The 14,159-nt window shown below is 42.2% G+C and overlaps 1 protein-coding gene and 1 long non-coding RNA gene across 3 annotated transcripts in view; one reads left to right on the plus strand and one right to left on the minus strand.

Moving 5' to 3' along the window:
* The window catches only part of FGD6 (FYVE, RhoGEF and PH domain containing 6), a 121,029-nt gene that overhangs the window by 35,021 nt on the left and 71,849 nt on the right, over nucleotides 1–14,159 (plus strand). The window contains exon 3 of one of the 2 annotated variants that reach the window (XM_045290004.1): nucleotides 13,759–13,912. In XM_045290004.1, coding sequence (XP_045145939.1) covers nucleotides 13,759–13,912 — 154 coding nt within the window. The remainder of the gene's footprint in view (nucleotides 1–13,758; nucleotides 13,913–14,159) is intronic. The other variant, XM_004700388.2, reaches the window with a different exon arrangement.
* Nucleotides 1–14,159, minus strand: part of LOC123521658 — a 41,776-nt gene that overhangs the window by 22,945 nt on the left and 4,672 nt on the right. The gene's annotated exons all lie outside the window — the stretch shown is intronic.

Genomic DNA, 14,159 nt, shown 5'->3' on the forward strand with positions numbered 1-14,159 from the left:
GCTATCATGCTCAGGCCCCACCAGGATTTCAGCACTTCCTCTTTGTTACGTTCCCCTTGATCCTGCCCTACCAGGTCTCCCACACCCACCTCCCTACCAATTTGGATCCCGTCAACATTTCATGATCGCACAGGCTGGTGTGCTTCTTCCATGTGGGCTTGTTGCTTCTAGCTAGATGGCTACTTGTTTAACTTCAAGCCTTTAAGACCCCAGATACTATATCTTTTGATAGCTGGGCGCCATGCACTTTCTTGTGCACCCATTTTGTCTTCAGTGATCTTGCTGGGAGGGTGAGCATCACAGAATGCCAGGTTGTTAGAGCAAAGTGTTCTTATGTTGAGGAAGGGCTTGAGCAGAGGCCCAAAATCCGTCCACTTCCTCAATGTATTGCCATATAAATATATGCACCTATGCCAATACCTCTATTTTTATGAATTAATACATTTACATAAGTGCACACCTATGTTTATATCTCTCTCCATAGCTTTGCTTCCTAGATCTTTCCTGTTTCCTTTTACCTTCCTCCTTTCCCACCATCACACTCGCCCTTCTTCTGCCTCTTAGTCATTCCTCAGCTAGATTGCTGTTGCAGTTGCTCCAACACCCTCACGTGTGTGAGGACTATTTGCCATAGCAGCCTCAAAGTGCTGGCCAGGAGTTTGTCCACCAGCAGTGTTGCGTAACGTGAAGACTCCTAGTGATGAATGTGTTTCTGGGGAAAGATGAGATTGACATCCGAAAGGGTGGAGTGCCAGGAGAAGCCAGCTCCTAGCACAATCATTACGGGTTTGGTAGGCGGAATTGTACAGCGATAATAAGCAAATATTATAGTAAAGTTATAGAGAGCATGAGAGATAGGAGAGATATATAGAAATAAATGAGTCAGACACAGTTCATGGTAACATTGCTCACCTCAGCCCCGCTTGGTGGTCCACGTGGAGGGAGAGAGAGGATCTTTAATGCTCCCCAAGCTTTTATATTCTCTGGGGACGTTGGGGATGTGCAAACCCCCCTTATTACAGGTGAAGACATACGTCACAGGAAAGGTTTGTGCTATAGGTATTACAGTAATGGGAGGGGGTGGTCTAGGGGTATCCACTCAATAGGAAGAGGAGGGTTTGGGGGTATACAAGAGGTAAGATGGGCGGGTCTTACCTAACTTGACTCTGGGTCTCCCTAGGAACCATTATCAGTAGGGTGTGAACTCGGACTCCAAGCTAATGGTCTTAAGCTTCAGAGAGAGGTAATCCGTTGTCTCCAGCTGCAAGGAGCAGGCCCACCCCTGTGGTGGGACTAGACAGCATTCTGGCAGTGATTGCAAGGATCTGACCTCCCCTCACAGTAGAGGTGGTCCTTGGGAAATGAAGACAGTCTGCTTTTCAAACCCTCCTCCTCCTCCTTCACAGACTCACTCTGAGCTAGTTTTAAACAGCGTTCCAGGTTACCTTTCAGAGAAGGCAGACATTGGGTCGTTTCGTGTCCAGAAGTCAGAGAACCCAGCTTGCTAGTTGTAAAAGCATAATTGAGGGTGCTTGTAAAATTCATGAAGCCTAGAGTAAAGCACTGTGTAAACTTTATCACTGAAAGTTTGTCCTCTCTGCCCCCCTTCATTATTTAGAAAACACTTTTTTTTTGTTTTAACAAATGAAATTAATTTTTTCATAGTTTGGGAGGCAAGAAATCGGAATTCGGCAGAGTTCCAGCTCTAGGGGAATTCTTTCTCTTTTTTCAGGTCTTGAAGAAGGCCCTCAAGTATTTAGCTTCTGCTTCCTGGTTCTTTGGAGATCTTCATATATATTGGTGTCTGTTGGACTCTCTCTCTCGGGAGCTTTGATGATGCTGTGGGTTAAGCATCACAGGAGACTGTTTGCTTCTGTATAGATCTACAGTCTCAGAAACCCTAAGGAGCAGGAATTTTAAATATGGTCGCTATGAGTCAGAATTGACTCAATAGCAGATGTGTGCCTGTGTGCGAGCGTGCGTGCGTGCGTGTGTGTGTGTGTGTGTGTGTGTGTGTATTTGGAGTTTTTCTTTTCTGAAAATAAGATAAAATCATTAATGTTTTAAATTAAAGTTTTGCCCTAACCTTTAGTCAGTCTCTCAAAGTAATATAAAAAAGTGTATGTATCTTTCTTTGGAGGAAGTGCATTTGCTGTTATATGGTCATGAGAACATCAGCCCTCTTCAGCCTTCCATTAATCGTGTTTTTTTGTTTTGTTTTTTACCATGTGATTTCATTTATTTGAAGTGCCTAGAATCATAAATTTTATGTAATTATACCTATATTAATGAATTGCCAGAAAGTGGGAAAAGGGGTGTCCAAAGATTACTTTAAAAAAATCATTTTATTGGGGGCTCATACAACTCTTATCACAATCCATCCATCCATCCATTGTGTCAAGCACATTTGAACATTTGTTGCCATCATCATTCTCAAAACATTTGCTTCCCACCAGCCTATGCAACCACGAGGTGTCGAAGGGATCAGGTGTAAGGCATCATCAGAACAAAAAATCTTACCATAGTGAATGATGGGGGGAGTGCGGAGTGGAGATCCAAAGCCCATTAGTAGGCCACTGGAGATCCCCTTGCAGAGGGGTCTCGGGGAGGAGATAAGCCAGTCAGGGTGCGATGTAACAATGATGAGAAATACAACTTTCCTCTAGTTCCTAAAGGTTTCCTTCCCGCTCCCACTACCATGACTCGAATTCCATCTTGCAAGTTTGGCTAGACCAGAGGAGGTACACTGGTACAGATAGGAACTGAAAATACAGGGAATCCAGGACGGATGAGCCCTATAGGACCAGTGGTGTGAGTGGCAAAACAGGGAGGGTAAAGGGAGAATGGGTAGGAAAGAGGGAACCGATTACATGGAACTGTGTGTGACCTCCTCCCTGGGGGACAGACAACCGAAAAGTGGATGAAGGGAGACGTCGGACAGGGCAAGATATGACAAAATACCCATTTATAAACTATCAAGGGCTCATGCGGGAGGCGGGAGCGGGGAGGGAGGGGAAAAATGAGGACCTATTGTCGGGGGTTTAAGTGGAGAGAAAATGTTTTGAGAAACGATGTACAAATGCGCTTTACACAATTGATGTGTGTATGGATTGGGATAACAGTTGTATGAGCCCCTAATAAAATGTTTAAAAAAAACCAAAAGCAAACATTTGCTTCCTACTTGAGCCCTTACTATCAGCTACTTATTTGCCCCCTCCCTCACCGTTCCCCCCTCCCTCATGAACCCTTGGTAACTTATAAATTATTATTATTTTATCATATCTTACACTGTCCGACATCTCCCTTCACCCACTATTCTGTTGTCCATCCTGCAGGGAGGAGGTCATATGTATATCCTTGTCATCCGTTCCCCCTTTCTACCCCACCTTCTTCCACCCTCCCAGTATCACCACTCTCACCACTGGCCTTGAAGGATCCCTCTTTTGGTTTTGTTTTTAAGTCAAAGCAGTTAGTAATGAAAAACACCTGTCAGATGATCTGGTGTATGTCCCAGTCTGTGGATGTGGAGTTACACTTGTGGAACCTGATTTTTACCCAAGTCAGATAAGTGTGCCTCAGACTCTGTGTTATCTCTGGGCTTTTATGTTCAATCACCCAGGCTCTGCACATACTTAAAATAATTGTGCAAGAGCAAATGTTTGGAAAAATAAAGTGACATGAATGTATGGAACCTGCTATATTGGAGGATGAAAACAACTATGTGGGGCTATTTCATATGCTGCACCCTGTTTCACAAAGAAATGAAAGATTATAAATTATCAAGGATTCATGCGGAGGGGGGCGGGGGATTCGCTGATACCAAGGATTCAAGTAGAAAGAAAATGTTTTGAAAATGATGATGGCAACATATGTACAAATGTGCTTGGCACAATGGATGGATGTATGGATTGTGATAAGAGCTGTACGAGCCCCCAGTAAAATGATTTTACAAAAATAAGAAATGAAGGATTCACTTAATTTAGGAGTTGTTGTCAGGAAAATCAACCAAGTGAGGAATGGAGAAAATTCCAAAATGACTATTATAATAGAGAAGAGGTTCTGAAAGCAAAAATGAGGATAGTGTTTACTTGTTTGCCTTTTTCATTAATGTTGCTAATACGACTCATGATTTTCAAAGTGGCCCTGGGGTTTGCAGTGGGAAACTGACTCAGCAGAGTAAAAAGCTTTCTGACCAGTCAATGTTCGGGTGAGAAAGGTAAATGAGCTTTTTGTAGTTGGCATACTAGAAAACAGAAAGTCATGAAAATGTTTTTGCTGGCTTTCCCATGTAATGTTTATCTTTCATGCTCCTTGGGTAGCTTTCCCACTCAATCTGCGCTAAAGACGAAAGCTGCCAAAGGAAGCATAATCTCCAAGTTATAACGAGGCAGCGTTTGAAGAGCCACTCTCACAACATCCTGAGGAAGAGCAGATTATGCTCGGTTTGGACTCAGTGGAGAGAGGAGGGAGGCGTTCAGGTCTACAGTCATGACTTGGAAATGAGAGGGAGACTTTTAGGGCTCAGGGCAATGAGCTGCTTTCTTTGAATTTGGGAATTACTGAACTGATTCTTTGTTGAAGGGGTCAGAATAAAATCCCAAGCAAGAGAGGCATAAGATAACTGGAATTGCCATCACAGGAGATGATTCAGTGCCTTCAAAGCTTCCAGTGCACTCTGCTTCCCCTATCCCTCTCTCTGTCATCCCGGTCTTTCTCTCTTCCCCTTGCTGGAAGCTTCAGTGTAATGGAGGTTCATAAGGATGTCTTTGTGGTGAACCCTGGCCTGACATCGTTCAAATCTTACATTCTTAAAAACTTTTAGAGGAAATGAATTTGGCTGGTTGTGTTTATATGACAATTTTTTTTTATTTTGAAAAAGAGGCACCATCCCCTATGTGACACCCCACCTGAAAGGGACATTTGATGCACTTCTCGATGAAGTACTTTTCAAATATATAAAATAGCATAACTATAAAGCAAAAAAATTTTTTAAAGTGCTGGCACTAAGTCCACAGAGAAGAAGCATACCAGACTGTATAGCCATTGAAGGATTGTAAATAATAAGAGTCAAACCCAGAAGAGGGAACAATCACAAACTAAATTCACTGCCATCAAGTTAATGCCAACTCATACTTGACTCCTTAGGATAGAGTATGATTGCCCTGTGGATTTCTGAGATTGTAACTATTTACAGGAGTAGAAAGCCCCATCTTTTCCCCTCAGAGTAGCCATTGGTTTTGAACTGCTGGCCTTGAAGATTGCATCCCAATGAGTAACAGTTATGCCACCAGGGCTTCCTGGAGGGAATGAAATCAGTGCCTAAATTCTAAACACTCTTTAGGGGAAGTTATGGGTGGTAATGATAGCCTAAAATCCATTTTCAGAGTCCTTAGATGGATTGAGCCTGTTTCATCCTAATGTCCTTGGATTAGAAACATTAATAGCATTCTAAAGTGGATTTTAGCAGTTGTACTTAGCCTGGACCCAATGTGAATTTTTGCTAAGTTTTTAATGTTCTTGGCTTTCATTTAGATTGATGTCTTTCTGTGTTGTTTACTGTTTTCCCTTTTGTATGCTTATCTGTATGGGGAAAACTGGGGTCGGTGGATATATGAAGAGCATGGAAAGGAGGGAGGGGAAATGGAGAGTCAACACCAATGGGTAGAAGAAGGAAGAAAAGGTTCCAGAGTTGATTGTGTGATGATTGTACAACCCTTCTTGTTATTACAGAACGATCGAACTGTAGGATATGTTCACTAGAGCTCCATTAAAAGAGAGAGAGATAGCTTTAAATAATAGTCATTACAAATGTATAGATCTAGTCATGTAGAATTCAAAGAAGAGTTGCCTAATACCCCCACCCTGAGCCCACCCCCAAAACAAAAACCATAATAACCAATTGCCATTGACTCATTTCTGACTCATGGCAGCCCCATGTGTATGTAAGTAGAAGTAAATTGTGTAAGGTTTTCAAAGGTGGATTTTTTTCACTAGATTGCCAGGTCTTCAGAAGTGTCTTTCGGTGAGTTTGAACTAACAACCTTTCAGTTCATAGCCAACTGTGTAGCTGTGTGCACCACTAAGGACAACTAGTTGCCTAATCAGAAGGCATTTATTTCGGACTTTACTCCTGCAGACTGGGAAAGACCTCGTTCCTAGAAACAAGGCTCATTCCAGAAGCAACTTTGATTTGGAGAAGGATGGTGTGAGGAAGCCGGGTCCAGTCTTGACTTTGTTCTAGCTTCCGTTGCAGCTTTCCTTTTACTTTGACTATCAAATTATGAAATAATTAGGAAGGTGTGGACGAAACAGTACATTCTCTTCCTTTAGCCTGCAAAGCAAATGGTCTCTTGATGGTGGTGGTAAGGAAATAAAAAGACTAGAACTGAATGACCGACATCAGTTTAAAAAAAATAAAATCCTTATTTATTCATCCAAGCCAGACTCATCTCCATTGAATCAATTCTGACTCATAGCAATGGTTTGGGATGGGGGAGAGCTGCCCCAGAGGGTTACCAGGTGTCTTAGCAGACTGCCTCATTTCCCCCCTCAGCTCCACTTGATCTTTTGGCTAACAACCCAGTGCTTAACCACAGTGGAGTTAAAAGCTGCAAAGATTGTATGATTATTTGGGGAAAAATTGTATTTAACCATTATCCTCCTTTTTATTATATGGAAATGAAGAGAGGTAAGTGTGGAGGCTACGTGTCATCTTTCCTGATTTTACTGCTTAAACTCGTTATAAGAAAAAGGATTGGCAAAATGGAATTACAAGGTAATGGAAATTTTCCATGAACTTTCTGAAGGCCCCTTAGCATTCTCTGTGAAGTCAGGCTCCTCCTTATGTAGGTCTGCTTCAGTTGATGCCACCCTCCTGCTGTTGGTGACCTGGACTTGAAACCTTGAAATCTTTAAGAACCCTGCCCTCTCCTTGTCTGGAATATTTTTTCTTTTCTTACCTTCATTTGTTCCTCTCAGTTCCTAATGTAACCACACTGCTAGAGCTGTCTGCACTATTGAAATTGCTTCCCGAGCAACTGTTCTGCTTTGTGTTCACTGTGGCCACCCCCAGTTTTTTTGTCTTTGGGCTGGAAGCTTAATTCTCCTGAAATATTCCTTTTCTTGGCTCACTTTCCTCCCTCCTATGAGTAAGAAATCATAACTGATCTCTTCTCCTTAAGGCCTGGAGTTCCCGTCCAATATGTGTGAGGAACTTCTTATACTTCTGTTTAAGCTTTACAATTATCCTGGGGACTTCATCGATGCTACTGTGAACCTGGATGACCTCTGCCCTTTCCCCTAGCCAGGTGATGATGTCAGGAGTGGTACTATTATTTGATTGAGAGGAGTACCAGTCTCATCCTAACTTGCTGGCAATAACAAGACAAAAGCTTGGTAGTGGCAACCAACTTAGAAGTCCATTACAGTACATTTCTTTGAGGTCTGTAGGAAGATATGGGTCCTTGGTTGAAGATAAAAGATAACTCAAGTAGACTCCTTAGCTATTTCTCATTGCTCCTTCTTCAAACTTAAAAAAAATTTTTTTAATTCTTACTGGAGACTCCTGTTGCTGGCAAGATTTTTGTTTCCTGAATAGAGACGTTTTACCCCACATTGTTGATTGTGCTGTCTAGGTGCCCCTTCCTCTTTAAGCTACACATGCCTGTTCTCTTCAGTTTCCCTCCCAAATCTTTCTTTGGTGCACCACTCCCACAACAATTGCTGCTTACTAGGACCCTTTTTGTTAATTTGGGAAAAACTAACTGAATGCCTATTATGCCAGGCAGTAGGGTGAGAATTCAACTTAAAAAACAAATTACCTTGTCCTTCAGAATCTATATTTTAATGAAGGAAACAATTACAGCAGCAAGTGCCATCAAATGAGAGAGCTAAGATTCGGAAGAGACAATAGATAAGATTGTGTGGGTTAAGGGTGGGGGAGCAGGGAAGGTTCTAGAGGAAAACAGCAATAAGAACCAAAGCCTCCTGGCGTTTTACAGCAGTATCTTTTGATGTAGAAAGACCTGGTGAGATCTGCACCTTAAAATTAAACCCAAACCCTCTGCAATAGAGTCAGTTCCAACTCATGTTGTTGTTGTTAGGTGCCATCAAATCCATTCCTCTGTGCAACAGAACAGAACACCGTGCAGGCTTGGGTCATCCTCACCATTGCCTCATGTTTGAGCACAGTGTTGCAGTCACTGTGTCAGTCCATCTCATCTAGGGCCTTCCTCTTTTTGCTACCCCACCCCTTCACCCTGCATTCTACTCTTCTCCAGGACCGGTCCTCTTGATAAAATGTCCGAAGTATGTGAGACCAAGTCTCTCCACCCTGCCTCTAAGGAGCATTCTCTGTACTTCTTCCAAGACAGATCTGTTTATTGTTTTGGCAATCCATGGTACTTTTCGATATTCTTCACCAACACCATAATTCAAATGTGTCAGTTTTTCTTCAGTCTTCCTTATCCAGTGTTCAACTTTCACATGAATTTTGAGAACATCTCAAGGATAGATTTGGCACATTGAACACTTATTGCAGAAGCCTGATGAGCTGTGGAAAGACATCAAGATCATCTTGCATGAAGAAAGCAAAAGATCAATAATAAGACAGGACCGAAAGAAAAGATCAAAGTAGATATCAGTAGACTCTGAAACTTACTATTAATGGTAGATTGCTAAGGAAATTAAAGGGAGAATGAAGTCAAGAAGCTGAAGAGAAAATTTCAAAGGGCAGCTCAAGAAGACAAAGCCAAATATTGTAACGAAATGTGTAAGGACCTAGAATTAGAAAACCTAAAGGGAAGAATAAGGTCAGCTTATCTGAAATGGAAAGAACTCAAGAAAAAAATCCATGCCTCGAGTTGCAATGTTGAAAGATTCTATAGGCAAAATATTGAATGTGGGAAGAATACACAGAATCACTATATCAAAAAGAACTATTCGGCAGTCCATTTCAAGAGGTAGCATATGAACAAGAACTAAGTGCTGAAGGAAGAAGTTCAAATTGCACTGAATGCATTAGCCAAAAACAAGGCTCCAGGAATTGGTGAAATGCCTATAGAAATGTTTCAGCAAGCTGAAGAAGCATTGGAAACACTCACTCATATATGCCAGGAAATTTGAAAGACAGCTCCTTGGCCAACTGATCGGAAGAGATCCATATTTATGCCCATTCCAAAGAAAGGTGACCTAACAAAATGCTCAAATTATACATCAATATCAATGATTCTGCATTCAAGTAAAATTTTGCTTATGAATGTCCAACAATGGTTCAGCAGTACATTGACAGAGCGCTGCCACAAGTTCAGGCCAGATTCAGAGAGGACGTGGAACACGGGATATCATTGCTGATGTCAGATGAATCTTGGCTCAAAGCAAAGAATACCAGAAAGATGTTTAGTTCTGTTTCTTTAAAGGCATTGGACTGTGTGGACCATAATTAACTGTGGATAATGTTGAGGAAAATGGGAATTCCAGAACAGTTCATTGTGCTCATGAGGAACTTGTATATGGATCAAGAGGCAGTTGAGGGAACAGAACAAGGGAATACTGCATGGTTTAAAATCAGGAAAGGTGAGCCTCAGGGTTGTATCCTCTCATCACACTTGTTAATCTGTATGCTGAGCAAATCATCAGAGAAGCTGGACTTCATGAAGACTGTGGCAGTAGGATTGGAAGAGGGCTTGTTAACCTGCATTGTGCTGCTGAAAGTGAGGAGGACTTGAGGCACTTGCTGATGAAGATCAATGATTATAGCCTTCCACATGGATTACAACTCAATGTAAGAAGACCTAAATCCTCACAATCATAATAAAAGGAGAAAAGGTTGAGTTATCCAGGATTTTTTCTTACTTGTATCCACAATCACTGCTCATGGAAGCAGCAGTCAACAGATCAAAAGAGGTGTTCCATTAGGTAAATCTGCACAAGTACCTCTTTAGAATATCAAAGAGCAAGGATGTTAGTTTGAGGACAAAGGTGCACCTGACCCAAGCCATGGTATTCTTCATTGCATCATATGCATGTGAAAGTTGGACATTGAATAAGGAAGACTGTAGAAAAATAGATGCATTTGAATTGTGGCACTGGAGAAGAATATGGAAAGACCTATGAGCTGCTAAAAGAACAAACTGGTCTGTATGGGAAGAACTAAGACCAGAGTGCTCATTAGAGGCAAGGATGGCAAGACTTAGTCATACGTACTTTGGACCTACTGTCAGAAGACACCAGTTCTTAGAGTAGGATACCATGTTTGGAAAAGTGAAGGGGTGGTGAAAAAGAGGAAGGCCCATGAGGAGATGGATTGACATAGTAACTGCCATCAATGGGCTCAGGCATAGGAACGGTTGTAAGGATGACTCAGGGCTGTGCAGTGTTTCCTTCTGTTGTGTGTAGGGTCGCTATGGGTTGGAGCCAACTCAATGGCACCTAACAACAATTTTCACATACATATGAAGTAATGGAAAATACTATGGCTTAAGTCAGGCACACCTTAGTCCTCATAGTAACCTCTTTCTTTTTCAAGACTTTAAAGAATTCTTGTGCAGTAGATTTAGCTCCCAACTCATATGAAGCTATACAGGATTTCCAAGGCTGTGACTCTTTACAGGAGCTTTCTTTAAGAGGTACAGTCTCAGAAACCCTCAAGGGCAGTTCTGACCGGCCCTACAGAGTCGTCAATATGAGCCAGAATTGTCTCCAATTGTTGCCAATGAACACTTCTACTGTTCCTCTGAATCACAAGGTCCACAGTTCAAAACCACCAACCTTGTGATTCAGAGCCAAATGCAAACCACTAAGCCATCAGGGTAATGTGCAGGTAGCTGGCAATGGCTACTTTATCTGAGGGCAAAAAGTGCAGCTCATGTTTTTTTTGTACAGAGGAACAGTAGAAGTGCTCACTCCAGTGGCAGGCATCTGAGAGTCCCCAACGGTGGCTCATCTGGCTGCACACCTTGGGTATCACCAGAAGAGGATTCACCAGAGGAGGATTCCCATTGTGGCTTCTCTCCTAGATCGGGAAAATCTTTCCTGATTCCTCCCAATATCCTAGAAACCCTCTGGGACAGTTAGACTCCGTCACAAGGGGTCACTGTGAGTCAAAATCTACTCATTGGCAACTAACAGAACAACTCATTTTGATGTCGACAGTTTTGAATATTTAAAGCTGATTCTTTTTCTTAAACAGTTTAATTTTCTTTCTATCCGCAATGGATGTGGTGACCAACAGTTTATTGTTATCATGATAGTAGTTTCACAAAATATATGGTCAAGAAACACATCTCAGTTCTCCATTAAGGTAATATAAATCCAATTTCTTCCAGGATGCAACAGCCCTATTGCTGATTTTTCTAAGTCCTTGTACTGTGGAGTCCCAAACAGCACACACAGGGGCCGACTCAGAAAGCTGTTCTGAGCCTTGCTCCTAACACACATCCATGGGGCTTTGTTATGGTGCAGATTCTGATGCAGGGGCTCAGAGTAGGTTTGAGATTTTTTTAGTTCCAACAAGCCCCCAGGTGATGCCGATTGATGCTGCCCAGAGGTGGAACAAATCAGAGTGTGGGAGCATATAAAGAGATAGGGAATTAAGATAAACTTGAGTGAAGGTTTGTTTGGCTCAGCCTATGTGTATACATCTTAACCCTCGGTGACTCTCACTATTGGAAACCAACCACTCATTACTCAGCGGGGTTGGGCTCCTATCCGGCCCTCAGAGGCGGGGAACCTGGCTGGAGAGCTAGCTCCCTTTCTCTTCCTCCTTCACCGCAGCCCTGGAAGTGAGTATCCTTCATGTCATGGGGAGCTCTGATAAGGTGTGCACCCACCTAATTGAGGGTGTGATATGATTTCCCGAGGCCCCTGGCCACTGACTAATAGGAAACTCCATCTTGGTAGTGGGAAGTGTTCTTTTGGCATTCTGCCTCAACTCAACTGCTTTTTATAACAATTGGGCTCCAAGAATGGCTCCCAAGGCAAGCTGTTATCCCTACAATGGACCTTCAGGAACTGGCAGAAGATATTTTTGTCAGCTCTTCAGATTCCCGTTAGAAATTCTCAGTACTTGTAGGAATCTCATCATGGTGAGTGACCTACCAGTGACCTGCCGAACGAAGAAGCCTGCACCATGTCCCTCAAAATATTCTGCTCCTGCCTTTCCCGGATGATTTCCCTTTGTCTCATTCACTGCCTTCACTGTGCTCTTCAAAGCTGTAGACATATTCCAGTAGGCTGAAGACAGGAAAGCAGTTGCTGCAGGCAATGTGTGTGTGTCCGTCCGTCCCACAGTCTTTCAAAACAAAACTAGAAAGAATTCTTTTCATTGTCTTCCTGGTGAACTTTCCTATGGAATTCCCCCATTGGTTTGCAACAATGACTTTTAGAATTGGGAGATCTTATTTAGTGTGTTCGTCTCAGTACATTCTGCGGAATGTTGATGGTGTCAGTTTATGGAGTAGTTGATTAATGGATTGGTTCTGTAGTTTTCGAATGTCAGGTTTATGAATCATCTGGAAGCCTAGGCAAAGTACAAGTTGATTGCTCAGCCCCACCCCCAGAGTTTCTGATTCAACAGGGCGGGAACCCAGTTATAACAGCAACAACTAAAGCAGTTGCTGTCAAGTTGACCTCAGCTCATGGAGACCCATGTGTGTTAAGAGTAGAAAGGTATTTTCAGTGGCTGGGGCTTTTTTTTTTTTTTAAGTCAATTACCAGGCCTTTCTTCTGAGGTATCTCTGGGTAGTCTTGAAACTCCTAAGCCTGGCGCTCCAAAACCCAAAATGAAACTCACTGCCCTTGAGTTAATTCTGACTCATAGTGACAGAGTAGAACTGCCTCTGTGGATTTCCAAGACTGTGAATCTTTATGGGAATAGATAGTTTCATCTTTCTCCTATGGGAGTGGCTGGTAGTTTCAAGCAGCTGATTTTACAGTTTGTAACCCAGTAACAGGTAACCCAGGTACACCAGGACTCTGAGTAATATCCCAGTGTGCTGACACATACACAATCACTTACTTATTGGGTTCCTTCAAGATGGAGCTGCTAATAGAAAGGTTGGTGGTTTGAAACTACCAGCCACTCCAGTGGTAACCTGCTTCAGTAAAATATTAACCCACTACACCACCAGGCTCTAGAGCCTGAGAATTTGAATCACCATCACAGCCCTGTGCCTTCTCATATCTTGTTTTATGTTATCCATGGTAACGGGGGATGTTGGCACATGTTGGTAGGAGCATATGCATTATTCATCACCATCATCATCTGCCAGTCCTCATAAATTTTTTTAAACACTCAGGCCCAAGAAAACAGCATCTCTTCTGAGGTTCCTGTGCAGTATACTGCCTTTTGTGCAAACCCAGCTTATTTCCCATAAGACATCTTGGCTTATACTGGAGTTGAGAGACCAGTCCTCTAGGGGAGAGATATATGGATGCATAGAATGGGGGCAGGTGGGAAAGTTACTCTCTGCCCACATTCCTATCACTAAAATACATACCATATGTACTTGTGTATCAGCTGAGTTTTTCAACATTTTCTTTTTGTGCATTTTTTGTAAAATTAGGTGCTTTGGCTGATATTTGGGTCAGCTTATACTTGAGTATATACGGTACTTTGCTTTCTAAACTTACTTTGGAACTGGGTGATTTACAGAGCAGATCAACTTTCCATTCAGTAATTTATGCAAAGTTTGTTTCATCTCACTGCTGGCAAAAAATACATGTTTTTCAAGATGACTAATGCACTGCTTTCTGTCCCAGTAGTTCTGGAGCCACCCAGGAGGGCCACCATGATCTGGACCTACGTCTTGAAGACCTGCCCTCCGAGGAAGAAGAAGCCACCAACAGTTCTGATGAGGATGACATCAGCTCTGGTTCTAGTAAAGGAGAGCCAGACCCCCTGGACGATAAACAGGTATGGCTCTTTCTTTCTTTTTAGTTTCTGATTTAGGAGAAAGTTTACAGAGCAAATTGTTTTCCCATTCAATGATCCATACATACTTTGTTTTGTAAGCAGGTATGTTTTGGTGCTTAATTGTTTCTACTTTTGTACTTATTGACCTCTCATTATGCTTGAAAATAATACTTATTTGCATAAGAGGCCCAAAAGTCATACTAGTGAATTTTCTTGAAGGTTATAAAATATTCTAGCAAGATTTATG

Source organism: Echinops telfairi, unplaced genomic scaffold (genome assembly GCF_000313985.2).
Source record: "Echinops telfairi isolate 266 unplaced genomic scaffold, ASM31398v2 ScPeMD7_2;HRSCAF=8, whole genome shotgun sequence".
Lineage (NCBI taxonomy): Eukaryota > Metazoa > Chordata > Mammalia > Afrosoricida > Tenrecidae > Echinops > Echinops telfairi.